General features: G+C 44.9%; 1 protein-coding gene across 1 annotated transcript in view; it reads right to left on the reverse strand.

Moving 5' to 3' along the window:
* LOC123751027 (putative neural-cadherin 2) overlaps positions 1 to 16,354 on the reverse strand; it is a 350,210-nt gene that overhangs the window by 95,423 nt on the left and 238,433 nt on the right. Inside the window, exon 6 of the mRNA XM_069301332.1 lies at positions 13,975 to 16,135. Coding sequence (XP_069157433.1) covers positions 13,975 to 16,135 — 2,161 coding nt within the window. The remainder of the gene's footprint in view (positions 1 to 13,974; positions 16,136 to 16,354) is intronic.

The following is a 16,354-nucleotide window of genomic DNA, read 5'->3' on the forward strand; positions in this document are numbered from 1 at the left end:
TGCCATTGTTAGAGAGACTACGTGTGCACTAGTGTACTATATATCTTCCAGTTTCTCATATAAATCCCGTTTTATGCCTCCTCTGTTACTCGTGTCCTTAGGGATGGTGGTGGGAGCACGCTGTTAGTTTAGGCGGGGAGTATTTTTTGGATAGGGGATAATCAGGGATGGAGTAGACTGGGGAGGGGGCAGATTGGAGAGTGAGGGGGAAGTGAACTGCCAAGATTTTATTGGGGGGGGGGGGGGAGGAAGTAGATGCCTGGATTTGTGAGGAAGGAGGAAAGGGATGCATAAGATGGTGTGTTGGGAGAGGACCAGGTTATGGGGGGAGTTATACTTAGCCTGAACGATATGCCCTTACACACACACACACCTCCCTCAGTAAACCTTTGCGTACCCTCTTCATACCGTCTCACTGCTAACTTCCATCCAACCCCCTCCTTCGGTTCAATTAGCTTTCATCTCCACTTTGTCGTTTTTAGTGCTTTTTGAAATCTGCGCTTCTCTTTGGCGCTCTGTTCTTTACCAATATCTCACCCTTCACATTGATTTATTATCTTTTCCATATTCCCTAATGATCTTCGTTTCAGATTTTGATTTTCACTGCTAAGATTGTTTTTATTTTACTTCCCTCTCTTTGGTCTCGCCTTTCTTGCCTTCCTCTCTCTTGCCTTCCTCTCTCTCTCTCTCTCTCTCTCTCTCTCTCTCTCTCTCTCTCTCTCTCTCTCTCTCTCTCTCTCTCTCTCTCTCTCTCTCTCTCTCTCTCTCTCTCTCTCTCTCTCCCGTATCCTTGCCTTGCATTTCATCGACTCACGGCACTAAATTAACAAGGAATCATGTTATCACTGTTGCCAGCTAGCACAACAGCTGAGGTAATATGGTGTCTTATACCCGTACGGCTCCCGTTGTGTGTGTGTGTGTGTGTGTGTGTGTGTGTGTGTGTGTGTGTGTGTGTGTGTGTGTGTGTGTGTGTGTGTATGTGTGTGTGTGTGTGTGGTGTGTGTGTGTGTGTGTTTTGACGTGTTAGATCCAGTGACATGATTCTTGTAAATTGCGTTCATTTCACAGCCTCCATTACTCCATTACATTAATGAATATGCTCTCTACATTAATTATCTCTCCACCCTCTCTAATCAAAGTCAGAGTAGGCGATGGCCAACTAGAGATGTATCAGTCATTGATGGTATCGAGTATTCAGTTATTCCTCTTTCATTCACTTCATGAATGTGAAAGTAAATGCAAATCATATCATTTTGGCTTTGAAATGACTTCTGATTCAGGCCGCCCAAGTCCAGAACTCAAGACAAAAGGAAACGTTTGCATCATTAGGTTATTGCAAATGCAGTAAGATAATGTAAAGGAATCATTAGGGATATTACGTATAGCTTTGCGTAGCAAAACCTTTTCAAGATTGGATTTCTTAAGTAGAAATTGACACTCCCCAAACAAGCAGTAGGGGAGAGAGAGAGAGAGAGAGAGAGAGAGAGAGAGAGAGAGTAAGAGAGAGAGAGAGAGAGAGAGAGAGAGAGAGAGAGAGAGAGAGAGAGAGAGAGAGAGAGAGAGAGAGAGAGAGAGAGATTCACATCTTCTGGACTCGCACCACCTACCCATCTAATCTTATCAAATCTCCATAGAGGACATGATGCCTTAAACAGGCTCACGGCATTATGGATTAGCATACTTTAAGCAGCACAGGCAGCCGCAGCATACCTCTACCTAGCCAGACTGGCGTGTAAACATGAGAAACAGACCCATAAGCATAATGTCCACCACCGCTACGAGCTGCGTTACTTGCTTTAGAAAACTTTCACACAGTTTCGCCAACACTCATCGTCCTGATATATTCGTCGCACTTGAAACATTCCAGGACACATATCGTGGATGTGTCGCAATGTGGCTGAGGTCACGGATGAGTCGTACCGGGCTGGGTCATCCATGTGGTGTAGCAATACGCTTCAGTCCTCCGGTACTTGCTTAATAAATTGACAAAGGTAATCCAGATCACCTGAGACTACCGCATTTTGAACTATAGATATATTATATAAATCCCAGAACCTATATAGTAATGGTTGGATAATGAACAGACCTCAGAGGCAGAGTTCTCCCGACCCAGTCAACTTCCTGGGGACGGATGGACGTTCCGCCAAGTCCAAGAAATCACGCTTCAATCACAGTTATTGAGAGAGACGTCGACGTTGATTTCATGCAGAAGAATTGGCTTGAAAAGCAAAGCAGGTTTTTAACTGAGTATGTACTCACTTGTACTCTCTTGTACTCGCTTGTACTCACTTGTACTCGTTTGTACTCGCTTGTACTCACTTGTACTCACTTGTACTTATTTGTAATCGCTTGTACTCACTTGTACTCACTTGTACTCGCTTGTGCTCACGTAGTTGTATTTGCGGGGGATGAGCTTCGGCTTATTGGTTTCCCTTCTTAAGACCTAAGTATCTGGGGTACACGCTCCAGAGCTTATTGGATTCTGTCATATCCGCATTTGACGCTGCGTATCGTGTCGGCCTCCACCACTTGGAGCTGTGTATGGTGTCGGCCTCCACCACTTGGAGCTGTGTATAATGTCGGCCTCCACCACTTGGAGCTGTGTATGGTGTCGGCCTCCACCACTTGGAGCTGTGTATGGTGTCGGCCTCCACCACTTGGAGCTGTGTATGGTGTCGGCCTCCACCACTTGGAGCTGTGTATGGTGTCGGCCTCCACCACTTGGAGCTGTGTATGGTGTCGGCCTCCACCACTTGGAGCTGTGTATGGTGTCGGCCTCCACCACTTGAAGCTGTGTATGGTGTCGGCCTCCACCACTTGAAGCTGTGTATGGTGTCGGCCTCCACCACTTGAAGCTGTGTATGGTGTCGGCCTCCACCACTTGGAGCTGTGTATGGTGTCGGCCTCCACCACTTGGAGCTGTGTATGGTGTCGGCCTCCACCACTTGGAGCTGTGTATGGTGTCGGCCTCCACCACTTGAAGCTGTGTATGGTGTCGGCCTCCACCACTTGAAGCTGTGTATGGTGTCGGCCTCCACCACTTGAAGCTGTGTATGATGTCGGCCTCCACCACTTGGAGCTGTGTATGGTGTCGGCCTCCACCACTTGGAGCTGTGTATGGTGTCGGCCTCCACCACTTGGAGCTGTGTATGGTGTCGGCCTCCACCACTTGGAGCTGTGTATGGTGTCGGTCTCCACCACTTGGAGCTGTGTATGGTGTCGGTCTCCACCACTTGGAGCTGTGTATGGTGTCGGCCTCCACCACTTGAAGCTGTGTATGGTGTCGGCCTCCACCACTTGAAGCTGTGTATGGTGTCGGCCTCCACCACTTGAAGCTGTGTATTTGTCAGCATCCACCACTTAATTTTTAGCGCATTTTTTAGCGTATTCACTATTCTGACATTGAGCAAATGATCTATTATATCTGTAGCTCATTCTGTTAGACAGTCTCCATCTGTGTCCTCTTGTTCCTCAGCCACCCATGCTTGTCCGTCTTCGCCTTCGACTGTCTATTCCCTGTGAATTTCGTATGTGATGTTTATGTCGTCCTTCTTCTTCTCTCTCTCTCTCGCAGCGACGTGAAGTTTAATTCTTAATATCCTTAATACCGCTGGTCTTTCTCCACCTTCTATTCTTGTTTAGCGAGATAAGGGCAACAAGCCGGCGTAGCATATTCCAGAACTGGTCTGACATATGTGGTACACAACGTTCTGAAGTACTTACTCCCTGTTCCGACAGTTCTTTTGTTGGCTAAACTTCCTTATTGATGATAATTGTTAGACTTGGGCGCCTGGTGACAGGTTAGGTGTAATAATTATATCCACAAATTTTCTCTGTTCAATATCAGGAGGTTTTCTCTCTCTTGCATGGAACCTTATGTTCGGTCCCCAGTTACCAGCACCCACCTTCATTACTTGTATTTACTATTTGTGCATGCAGAAGCGACCTATTAGCTCATGGACCCCACCTTTCTTTACAATCTATTTTTCCACTTATTATATCTAATACATATATTTCTCTCTAACACACACACACATCCCTAGGAAGCAGCCCGTAGCAACTGGTCTAACTCCCAGGTACCTATTTACTACTAGGTAAACAGGTGCATCAGGGGTGAAAGAAACTCTGCCCATTTATTTCTACCTCTGCCGGGGGGGATGTCGAACCCGGGCCCTTAAGACTACGACCCCAGAGCCCTGCCTACTCAGCCGCGAGGCCCCTGTGTTTACTAGTTGTGTTTACTAGTTGTGTTTTTGCGGGGGTTGAGCTTTGCTCTTTCGGCCCGCCTCTCAACTGTCAATCAACTGTTTACTAACTACTTTTTTTTTTTTCCCCCACACCACACACACACACCCCAGGAAGCAGCCCGTGACAGCTGACTAACTCCCAGGTACCTATTTACTGCTAGGTAACAGGGGCACTTAGGGTGAAAGAAACTTTGCCCATTTGTTTCTGCCTCGTGCGGGAATCGAACCCGCGCCACAGAATTACGAGTCCTGCGCGCTATCCACCAGGCTACGAGGCCCCTGTGTGTGTGTGTGTGTGTGTGTGTGTGTGTGTGTGTGTGTGTGTGTGTGTGTGTGTGTGTGTGTGTGTGTGTTGAATGAGTTATAGATGGCCCTCGACATCCTCATCTTGCATCTCACACACACACACACACACACACACACACACACACACACACACACACACACACACAAACACACACACACACACACACACACACACACACACACACACACACACACACACACACACACAAACACACACACACACACACACACACACACACACACACAAACACACACACACACACACACACACAAACACACACACACACACACACACACACACAAACACACACACACACACACACACCGAGGCACACAGCGGCTCGTGCATTATTAACTCGGACGGGCGGTAAGGATCGGAACACCAGACGCTTGGCGGGACTCTACGTAAATAATGTACTCAGATGCCTATAACTCGGAACCAATGCCGACCGTGTATATAATATTTACCTCCTTCCTTGAGAGAGAGAGAGAGAGAGAGAGAGAGAGAGAGAGAGAGAGAGAGAGAGAGAGAGGGAGAGAGAGAGAGAGAGAGAGAGAGAGAGAGAGAGAGAGAGAGAGAGAGAGAGAGAGAGAGGTGCTCCGAGGGGGGGGGGGGGGAATTAATATTCGCTATTTGCATAAGCTAGGCAGAAGATTTGCTGATGAATAAAGGATTAAAAAAGAGGAATAATGCCTCGATGAGTGGTGAAGAGAGCGCTGGAGTCTGGGGCTTCAGTCTAGGTAGGCCCCTGGCTAGGAGTGTGGGTAGGCCCCTGGCTAGGAGTGTGGGTAGGCCCCTAGCTAGGAGTGTGGGAGGACCCTGGCTAGTAGCGTGGGAGGAAGTAGAGGACAAGGGAGAGTGTGAGTCGTGGTGTTGGTGTGGTATGTGTAGGGAGAGGCTGGTGTGCTGGGTGTCCTGGGTGTCCTGGGTGTCCTGGGTGTCCTGGGTGTCGAACAGCGTCCCTCTGTGCGTTTCCGGTAGGCTCACTCCTCCTGCCCGACCTCTGTTTCTAGTTTGAGTTTAATTAGTTTGTTAATAGACCCAGAGACGCCCCTCGTGTGGGAGGGGGGGACAGAGGGGTCTTCATTAGCATAATGGGGTCACGATCTGGACCCCAGTCTTCATTACTTAACCTAACCTAGTTCTAACCTGACCTAGGTCTTTAACATGATTGGTATATTTCACGTTGTCTAGGCCATGAAACCCTTTAGGTTTATCGTGGGCCTCCCTTAGGTAACGATCAGGATACAACTCCCAATAATCGACTCATTTCCAAGTGCCTGTTTATTGATAGGTGGACAGAGGCATCCGGTGTATGATGCAATCCACAACAGTCGACTAACTCCTCTCAGGTACCCTTTAACATGGTGTATAAAGAATCTTTTCAGACGAGTCACCGCTTGGGTTGGGTTGTCAACCCAACCCAAGACAACTGACTGCTTTCTCCACTACAAATCTAAATTAATATACCCTAGGCCACAGCAACTGTGTTGTGAATCCATACTTGAGATGACTTTAAAATATCTGGTCGTGTTTTGAAGGCAAAATGCCGAAATCGTTTTAAAGGTCGTTTTTCTCTTGTCTCGTAAGTACAGGCGATAAACTCTGACCCATTTGGTGTTCCGTCGTAAACTCTCACTCGAGAAATTATATCTAATTTTCCCTTTATTTATCTCTGAAGTTTTGAAATATTTGATACAGTGAGGAAATGTTGTGAAATATGTGTGTCCGATTATCGGTGTCTGCTAGGAGCTCTCAGCTCACCTCTCATTGTCCCTCACCCGGGACCTCATACCTCACTCATTGTTCCTCACCCCGGACCTTACACCTCACTCATTGTCCCTCACACCTCACTCATTGTCTTTCACCCGCACCTCACACCTCACTCATTGTCTCTCACCCGGACCTCATACCTCACTCATTGTCCCTCACCCGCACCTCACTCATTGTCCCTCACACCTCACTCATTGTCTCTCACCCGCACCTTACCCCCCACCCCCCCTCCCTCACAGTCTCACCCGGACAGTAAAAATAAGCTTAGAGGGAGCGAATGAATCGCAGTCGAGGGGGGTACTACTGGAGGCGAGGGTGTTGGGGGGGGGGGGGGGAAAGGTCCCAATCTTCTCCCTGTTTCCTCTTCGACTCCGATTTATCACCCTTTTCCTATTCCCCCACTTCCCCCTCCCTCTTCCCTCCTCCCTTGCCCCCCTCTTCTCAACCCTCCATCAGCAGTTTTAAGGAAATCGTCTACTTCCTCCAACTGCAGTTTTATCTAGAAAATCCCCGAGTACGGCTGTCTTGATCGTGCGAGTGTTGAAAAGTCCTTTGATGTTGATAAGAGTTCTCTCTCAGCTACTGCACCTCTGCTTTACAATGGGGCGTAATTTTGCACATCCTGCCATGCCTCTTGGCCCATTGGAAGAGTTATTTCCGTGTTCAGATTTGGAACCAACTCCTCTAATATTTTTCCAAGTGTAAATTATTATTTGTCTTCCTCGCCCGCGCTCTAGCGAATGCCGTTTGAGAAATTTTAAACGTTCCCAGTAATTTCGATGTTTATTGAATGAATTCGGGCAGTAAAAGATCTCTAGAGGTTCTCCAGGTCAGCAGTTTATCCAGCTTTGGATGGGGCTGTTAGTGTGCAACCATATTCCACCCTAGAGAGCACTAGTGTCTTAAAAAAAAGCCATTATTGTTCTGGCATATCTTGTTTGAAAGGTTTTTGTTATCCTGCCTATCATTTTGTTTGTGATTTTTATGATGTGTGACGATAGTGCAATACGTCTATAATTTTGGCGTCTGATTTATTATATCCTCTGTATAGTGGTGCGATCTCCGCTGCGTTAAGTGCATCAGGTACAACACCAGTGTCCAGGCTCCGTCTCCATATGATGTATAAGACCAGAGTGAAGGAGATATACTACAGTGCAAGGGCAGATTTAAAGATATATGATAAGGTACGTAGACAGAGGGAGAGAGATATGCCGAGTCTCTCTCTCTCTCTCTCTCTCTCTCTCTCTCTCTCTCTCTCTCTCTCTCTCTCTCTCTCTCTCTCTCTCTCTCTCTCTCTCTCTCTCTCTCTCTCTTTCTCTCTTAACCTTCAATGACACCTAATCCTGATTTCCCAACACGAGCACTGCTAATCCACCCCCTTCACTTCCTCACCCTCTCTCTCTCTCTTTACTCGAGTAGTGGCTCAGATACAGTTGGTGGGACAACCCAAGTGGAAAGTGGCAGGTTGGAGAATTAACAGACCTTGTGTCAACATTGGCCAACGGGGAATGAGTGTGGGTTGAGAAAATTTTAATCATGAGGTGAGGCTCTTTTTATGTTTAGTGGAGGGGGGGGGAATAGACAGGAATTGTGAGTGTACTCACCTATTTGAGTGAGAGAGTGAGTGAAAGGAAAGAACAGAGACGGGTAAAAACAGAGCGCCACACAAGGCACGGTATATAAAATCTAGAGAGTGCCGGGGATTATTGAAGAGCCAGAGGGAGCTGAGCCAGAAGCCAGCCAGTTGGAAACAGCGAAACGCCTTCAGGTAAGAGGCTCACAGGTGGCAAGCTAAGGTGGTTTTGCTGAAGATGGTTGGCAGGGAGCTCTTCTGAAGATGTTGGTAGTCACTATCATCATCGCCACCACCACTACTACTACTAGCATCCCCATCACCACCACCACCACCATCATCACCTCAACCACAACAATCTGGCTGTCTCTCGTTTAACTCTTTGCTTGTTAAATGTGTACTTCATTGCCAATATCTTTCCTATTTCGTTAACGACTTCCTCTGTACACTTAGTTGTTAAACATATCATTGCATTTAATGATATTTTTAATTCGATTTACTGAGAGAGAGAGAGAGAGAGAGAGAGAGAGAGAGAGAGAGAGAGAGAGAGAGAGAGAGAGAGAGAGAGAGAGAGACAGACAGACAGACAGACGAACTGTGTGTGCTCAGCTACAATATTATGTAAATATCATTTGAGAAAAACAAACGCAAAACGCCACACATCGCCTATTCCCCTGATTACACACTTCTCACAATGTTCCCCTGCAGGTACACCACTACACCAGGTGGTAATCAGCCAGTGGCTATGGCAGAGAAAGGAACAGAAAAATTGAGGATTTTATACACTACTTAAAATACTTTTGGTTATAACAATCTCATATTAGGACCTGTACCTTATATATGGTTGAAATTAGTTCATTAACACACGAATATCCTTATCCTTCACTTACTGCTACCACTCCACTACCGCTTCTCGCTCCTCATATCCTTCACCCTTTTATCCAAACCCAAAATCACCTTACCCTTTTACCTCGAATTCAATAGATCTGATCCTATATCCACACTACAATACCCTTCACTCCTCACAGCCCCGCTCCTGTGCCAGGTAAGTCCACTACGGGCTCATCATAGCCCGTGCTATTTGCCCCGCTCCTGTGTCAGGTAAGTTACGGGCTCACCATAGCCCGTGCTACTTGGAACCTGTTCCGAGCAGCTGAATCTATAACAACAACAACCTTCACTCCTGCCCAGATACCAAGGCGCCTCTCGTTGAAATCCCCTCACAGTTTACCAACCCAATGTCAATCGACTCCAGAGTCCTACTCCTTACTCCAGAGTATTACTCCTTACTCCAGAGTCCTACTCCTTACTCCAGAGTCCTACTCCTTACTCCTATGTCAATTCCTATTTTCATATTCTCCCACTGATACTGCTTTTTCACTCCACGAATAATGTATGTGTTTAAACTACTTCATCATACATTTACTGTCATTTTTCAAAAGCTTATTTAGGCGTTTTAGAAATGCTATTGTTAATTTTATCAACTCTTAAATAAAGTATAGTTCACGCCAAGCCCGTTTCCTTCTTTGTGTTTCTGGCATGTCCCCACTTTTCACTTCCTCTTATGACTCACAAAGGGACAAATCAATGGTGAAAACGTTATTATGCTGATTATATAGATCAATTATGATAAGGAGATAATAAACCATGACTGGTCAGGTGTATGATGTGTGTGTGTGTGTGTGTGTGTGTGTGTGTGTGTGTGTGTGTGTGTGTGTGTGTATGTGTGTGTGGTGTGTGTGTGTGTGTGTGTGTGTGTGTGTGTGTGTGTGTGTGTGTGTGTGTGTGTGGTGTGTGTGTGTGTGTGTGTGTGTGTGTGTGTGTGTAACGAGTGTACTTCTGGGAATGCGAAATAATGACAATTCAAATGAGTTCGTTCCAAGCGCGTGCGTCAACAAATTTGCGTGTGTTTGCGGGTACCCACGTAGATGTTTAGTTTAATGCAATCGCTGTACTCACTCGTCTCATTAAGCATATTTACATTTCAAACTGTGTATTCGATTAGGTTCGGAAACCTTTTAATCGAATTCCTTCCATTAGTTTAGAACTTCAATCCTAAAGAGGTTATTTCTGATACTACCTCTGCTTTGTCAATTAGCTTTAGGATTTTGTATGTCGTTAACATGTCTGCACCATTCAACAAAAAACTCTTTTTCCCAATGTGGCTGAGTCCAGGTCCCGCTGGTCTTTTTTTCACAGCTGGAATCTAGAGAGCTCAGGCGAGAGTTTTGTTTCATATTTTTGTACTGTTCTTAGTTTTTGTAGCTGGGGAGGGGATGGGGAGGTGGGTTCCATGCTGGGACAGCATACTCAAGGGTGGGGTATTATAGCACTCTGAAGACTTCTTTGTTAAAGTTTTTGAAGATTATCCGCAGTTGTGGGCCGGTTTGGCGCATGCTGCTGATATCATTCTGCTGACGTGTTCCGGTTATGGCTACTCCCAAGTCTTTCCTCTTCTTCTGAAGTGCGATGCCGCCTTTCTTAATTGTGTGTGTGTGTGTGTGTGTGTGTGTGTGTGTGTGTGTGTGTGTGTGTGTGTGTGTGTATGTGAGTGTGTGTGTGTGTGTGTGTGTGTGTGTGTGTGTGTGTGTGTGTGTGTGTGTGTGTGTGTGTGTGTGTGTGTGCGTGTGTGTGTGTGTATGTGAGTGTGTGTGTGTGTGTGTGTGTGTGTGTGTGTGTGCGTGTGTGTAGGGGGGTGTCTTGTGTATTATAAATATTTCAGCAATAGTGTGTTGTAATGTATGACGTTCATACAATGATTGAATGCCTTTTTCGAGTGTGTTTCGTCGAGAGTAAGTTCAATTACTGAGAGCCTCTCCCTCAAAGAATTATCACGTCGTAGATTTAGATTCTCATTATAGCACCAATCAAAATTTCAATACAATTTTTGTATTTAATTTTTTTATAATCGGTTTTCTAAACTTTTTCGCCTAATTGCACTGAAATTTTTAGTTTATGATATTGCAAGCACTTCATGTGTAAATTGTAGTGTGTGTGTGTGTGTTTGTGTTTATTCACCTAGTTGTATTCATCTAGTTATGCTTGCGGGGGTTGAGCTCTGGCTCTTTCGACCGGCCTCTCAACTGTCAACTGTTTTTTTGTTTTTGTTTTTTCCTCCACACACAATTTCTATTGTTCTATTGTGAAGACCTTCTGGAATGAATCTCTTGTTCAGTTCTTCACAAACATCCTTGTCATTCTCTGTGTATCTGTTCTCCCCTTTTCTCAGTTTCATCACTTGTTCCTTCACTGCTGTTTTCCTTCTGTGTGTGTGTGTGTGTGTGTATTCATTTGTACCTCGCCATTAAGCGGTATTTAGTACGCAGCATTTATTGGGTGTTTCTGCAGTTTTAAACATAATTCATCATTCTAAACCACCACCCTCCCTATTCCCCAGTGGACAGTGAGTGCCTCTCGACAGCCTCCATGTAGGTGCGACACACAATGGTTCGTCTGGCAGCTCATCTGACAATGAGTGACACTCTATACGGCCTGGAAAATCTAATTAGAGCCAAAAAAATTTGATTGGCTTAAATTAAGCTCTTTTGAAAGACCTGACACCGGGTGATTTTTGTATTTTGTCCGGGCTTAACCACAGGTCATTAAAACAGACATGAATCATTGATCAAATGCTTTGTCTTCACTGTTACGAAAAAAAAGAGAGAATTCCTCGGTCACAATTTTTCCTACGTTTTAGAAATATTAAAAAAAATGGGTAAAAAAATAAATGTTTTATGTACAGATCGAGGCTGTATGGAGACACACAAAAAATATCGCTAATCACAGTTTTAAAATTATGATGTAAAGCTTAATTTGGAAAAAAAAATGTTCAAGGATTAATACTAAATTATTGAATGTGAACTGAATGTGAATTTGCAATTCAGCTGTCAGAACTGTTGCAACAAAGACACGATTTACTTTTCTCTGAAATTTACTACTAAGCATAATAATTAGTAAAGTGGCGGAGAACTGGTAAATTTATTCTAATCTGCAGTTAATTTAGTTTTAAGCTTTTAATAATGAATGGGTGATGAACCAAAATTATGGTGAATTTTCTGGGTGATGAACCAAAATTATGATGAATTTTCTGGGTGATGAACCAAAATTATGATGAATTTTCTGGGTGATGAACCAAAATCATGATGAATTTTCTGGTGAATGAACCAAAATCATGATGAATTTTCTGGGTGATGAACCAAAATCATGATGTATTTTCTGGGTGATGAACCAAAATCATGATGAATTTTCTGGGTGATGAACCAAAATCATGATGTATTTTCTGGGTGAATGAACCAAAATCATGATGAATTTTCTGGGTGATGAACCAAAATCATGATGAATTTTCTGGGTGATGAACCAAAATCATGGTGAATTTTCTGGGTGATGAACCAAAATCATGATGAATTTTCTGGGTGATGAACCAAAATCGTGGTGAATTTTCTGGGTGATGAACCAAAATCATGATGTATTTTCTGGGTGATGAACCAAAATCATGATGAATTTTCTGGGTGATGAACCAAAATCGTGGTGAATTTTCTGGGTGATGAACCAAAATCATGATGTATTTTCTGGGTGATGAACCAAAATCATGATGAATTTTCTGGGTGATGAACCAAAATCATGATGAATTTTCTGGGTGATGAACCAAAATCATGACGAATTTTCTGGGTAATGAACCAAAATCGTGGTGTTTTTTTCTGGTTGAATCGAGGATTTAGGAAAAAGGATTTATTTCTTGTATTTCTGATATATTTTCATACTTCTTGTTTATCTAACCACGTTTTTCTGCGTCTGATTAAATTATCTGCTTTTTTACCATTTCTCCTTCGCAATCTTTATTTTTGTTAATTTTTCTCTCTCTTCATTCTTGCCTACCTCGCTCTTTTTATTATTACTTATCTCTCTGTCTCTCTCTCCCTTCATTATTCTTCTTGTTTTGTTTAATTTCATTTATCTCTATCTCCTGTTCTCCCCTTCTCAAAGTTTTTTGTACCCAGTTAATTAGATATTGAGATATCTCTAGTTTGTATGTGTGTGTGTGCGCGCGCGGGTGTGTTCATATGTGCTTACAGAGGAGGCATCAGCTCCTGGGCTCCGCCTTTCATCCTCCGGTACCGAGATTCTTATTTCTTACCATACTTATTCTTGAAACTGTCTCACCCAGCTCATTCCACTTGCTCACTACACTTACGATAAAAAAATTTCTCTACTTGCTAGAGCGTTAAAATTCCGGCGTTCTAGTCAAATTAAAAGCACCGTAATATTGACGCAGCCTCGATCTATGGAGCGTCAGGCATGATGAGGACGGACGTACGTTCGGACGGACGGACGTTCTTAGGACGTACGCTTGCGGCAAGGGTAAACCACTTCACGTTTGACGCTTGACGTGTATTTGTGTCAGATGTGTCCTTGTGTCAGGTGTGTCCTTGTGTCAGGTGTGTCCTTGTGTCAGGTGTGTCCTTGTGTCAGATATTTGTGTTGGTTGTGACGTGCCTGCATCCATCTCACTTTATTTACAGGTGTGTGTGTGTGTGTGTGTGTGTGTGTGTGTGTGTGTGTGTGTGTGTGTGTGTGTGTGTGTGTGTGTGTGTGTGTGTGTGTGAGTGTGTGTGTGTGTGCGTGCGCGCTTGTATATGTGTACTAGTGTTTGTCTGTAAATAATTAACGGCGTTTTATCAGTCTGTTTTTTTTTTTAGCTTGCATTACTAATTATTATTATTCTGTTATTATTGTTATGATTATTGCAGACTGGTTTAAGCTTTTCTGTGTAGAAACAAAATGTAATTTGCGCAGCATTCGAGAAATCAAACTGTGTTTAGCTGAGTTTTCAATGTAAAGTGTTTATACCTTCATGCTCTAAGAGACAGTGCGTTTGCCAGCACACGTAAAAAGGCTGACTAAAGGTTCGCTATGTGCTCAGGAAAAGTGGTCAAGAAAGTAGTCTGTTCCTAGCTGCTAATAAAAGCGTGAGCTATTTTCTCAAGGGGACAGAAGTGTGTGTAGTAGCCGCCGCCGCAGGCTTGACAACCACCTACAAGAAGAAGAAGAAGGAGAGAAAGGTGTAAAACACTCACCGATGGGACCATTCTCCTGCACCTCGCCGAACATGGTGGTGTTGGGGAAGGTGGGGGCGTTGTCGTTGATGTCCTTCACCACCACCGTCACCACCGTCTCCATTGTGTGTACCCGTGGTGGTCTACCACCGGCGGCCGTCCCATTCCTGGTCTCCAAGTGTCCTCCATACAGGTCGAGGCTCTCGCAGAAGCCGTCGTCCTCGTCAACACCATAGGCTCTGTTGAACTCGTCGTTCAGAAAAAAGATGGATTCTGCAGTTCTTTTTCTCCTGGTGGTGCCTCTCGCACCTTGGAAGGTGTCTGAAGCGAGGTTTCCTTTGCTACTGCTACTCTTTCGTCGGAGGCGGCCCCTGGATGTGATCATATTTTGATTTCTGGAGATGTCTTCCGCTGGCCAGAAAGGAAAGCTAAACGAAATGGTTCCAGGATAATCCTTGGATGTCTTTAAACTAGTTGTTTTTTTCGTACTAACCTCGTATAGATTCTTCAGGCTTTCCTGAGTGTTGGTAGCATATGGCCAATAGTTGTTGTTGTCAGAAGGAACAGGGGTTGAATCTTCTTGAGAAACAACGATTCTTGAAGCTTCCTGTATACCTGAGATGTGTTTCCTGTTGCCATTTCTCGACTCCTTCAATTCTTCAAGTGGTTTCGTACCTGAAATTGTCTTTGAGGCTACCGAATATCCCGAAGAATTGTTTCGGAAGTTTGAAAAATATTTATTTACACACTTTAAAGGATCCGTTTGCATTATCGTGTCAACGTTCGGTAGCAAAGGGGAAATTTCTTCGATTCTTAAGACATCTAGCGATTGTTTGAAATATTTGGCTTTTCTTTGTCTAAAAAGTGGATGCAAGGTTCCATGACTCCACCTTTTGACCGTGGCTGAAGTTCTTCCAGGCAAAAAGAATTTAAAGGAAGTACTTGGCCGACCTCGGTACTTAACCCTGGCACCAGACATTGACAAATGTCCAACAGAAGGTCTGCCTTCATTAAAAGATTTTAACCTCGCCTCTCGTCGTGTACGCTGGGCCCTGGTGGCAGCAACTCTCAGCCAAGCTCGACAGAAGCTGGACAGAGGAAACTCATTCCGTATTTGTCCTGAAGTTTGTCGTTCTCCTCCGTCATACGGCCGTGAGTAGCCTGTGTCGACCCTATTGAGACCATCTTCAGGATGTTCCTTAATCCTCCTTGACCACTCTCGGTGGCTGCCAGGACCCATTACTTCCGATTTACGACTTGCCTCGAACAGAATCATGGCCTCCTTTCCCAGTGGCCTATTGGCTCGTAATACATCATCTTGGTCCGTCCTGACGCTCTCTTCCTTGGCCAAAACGCTCGAAATTGCCGGCTTATAGTCGTGGTAAGGAATGTGATATTCATCTCTAGATATTTCATTTTCTTGATCCGTATAACGATCAGTCTTGAAAATCTTTTCCTTTAGATTCATGTGTATTCCAGACCGGGGGGAGTTTTGCTCGGTGGGGCCACGGAAGCCGTAGAGCGTTGTAGGGTCCTTGTGTTCTCTTGTTTCACTGGCTTCTCTCTTGTCTCTGAGCTGAGAAAGTGTGTCTGTGTACTTGTACCAGAGAACTGGTAATGCTGGTGATCGAGGTGCTGCTGGTGTTGGTGCTCCAGGTGCGGGTGGCGTCCCTGGTGGTGCCTGGGTTCCAGGTTTTGTTGGAATTCCAGGTGCTGATAGTGGTGTTGGTGTTCCTGGTAGGTGTGGTGGTGCGGGTGTTCCAGGTTGCGATGGTGCTTCAGACGCTGTTGGTGTTCCACGTGCTGGTGCTCCTAGTGGTGCTGGTGTTCCAGGAGGTGCTGCTGCTTCTAGTGGTGCTGGTGTTCCAGGAGGTATTGGTGCTCCTAGTGGTACTGGTGTTCCAGGAGGTGCTGGTGCTCCTAGTGCAGCTGGCGTTCCAGGAGGTGCTAGTGCTTCTAGTGGTGCTGGTGTTCCAGGGGGTGTTGGTGTTCCTGGTTCTGCTAGTGCGGCTCCTCCAGTTGGAGAGTCTTCGTCGGCCTGGCGGGTGTGCCTGGTGATGGAGTTGGAGGGATTCTGCTGACCACCGCTCTTCCTCAGACGTTTCCATGGAGCCTGGCCGTCCTTGACCTGGACCCTCACCTTCCAGACACCCTTGCCGTTCGGCGGGTCACGATCCAGTGCCTGGAACGCCATAACAATAGAGAAAAGATTAATAGCACAGAGTTCCCAATATAGATCACTGGAAGAAGGTGCAAACCTATCCTTTTTAGGTGCAAAAATGCACAGTGGAATAAATATATATATATATATATATATATATATATATATATATATATATATATATATATATATATATATATATATATATATATATATTCCCAACACAGAGAAAAGATAAAA

This window comes from Procambarus clarkii, chromosome 5 (genome assembly GCF_040958095.1).
Source record: "Procambarus clarkii isolate CNS0578487 chromosome 5, FALCON_Pclarkii_2.0, whole genome shotgun sequence".
Lineage (NCBI taxonomy): Eukaryota > Metazoa > Arthropoda > Malacostraca > Decapoda > Cambaridae > Procambarus > Procambarus clarkii.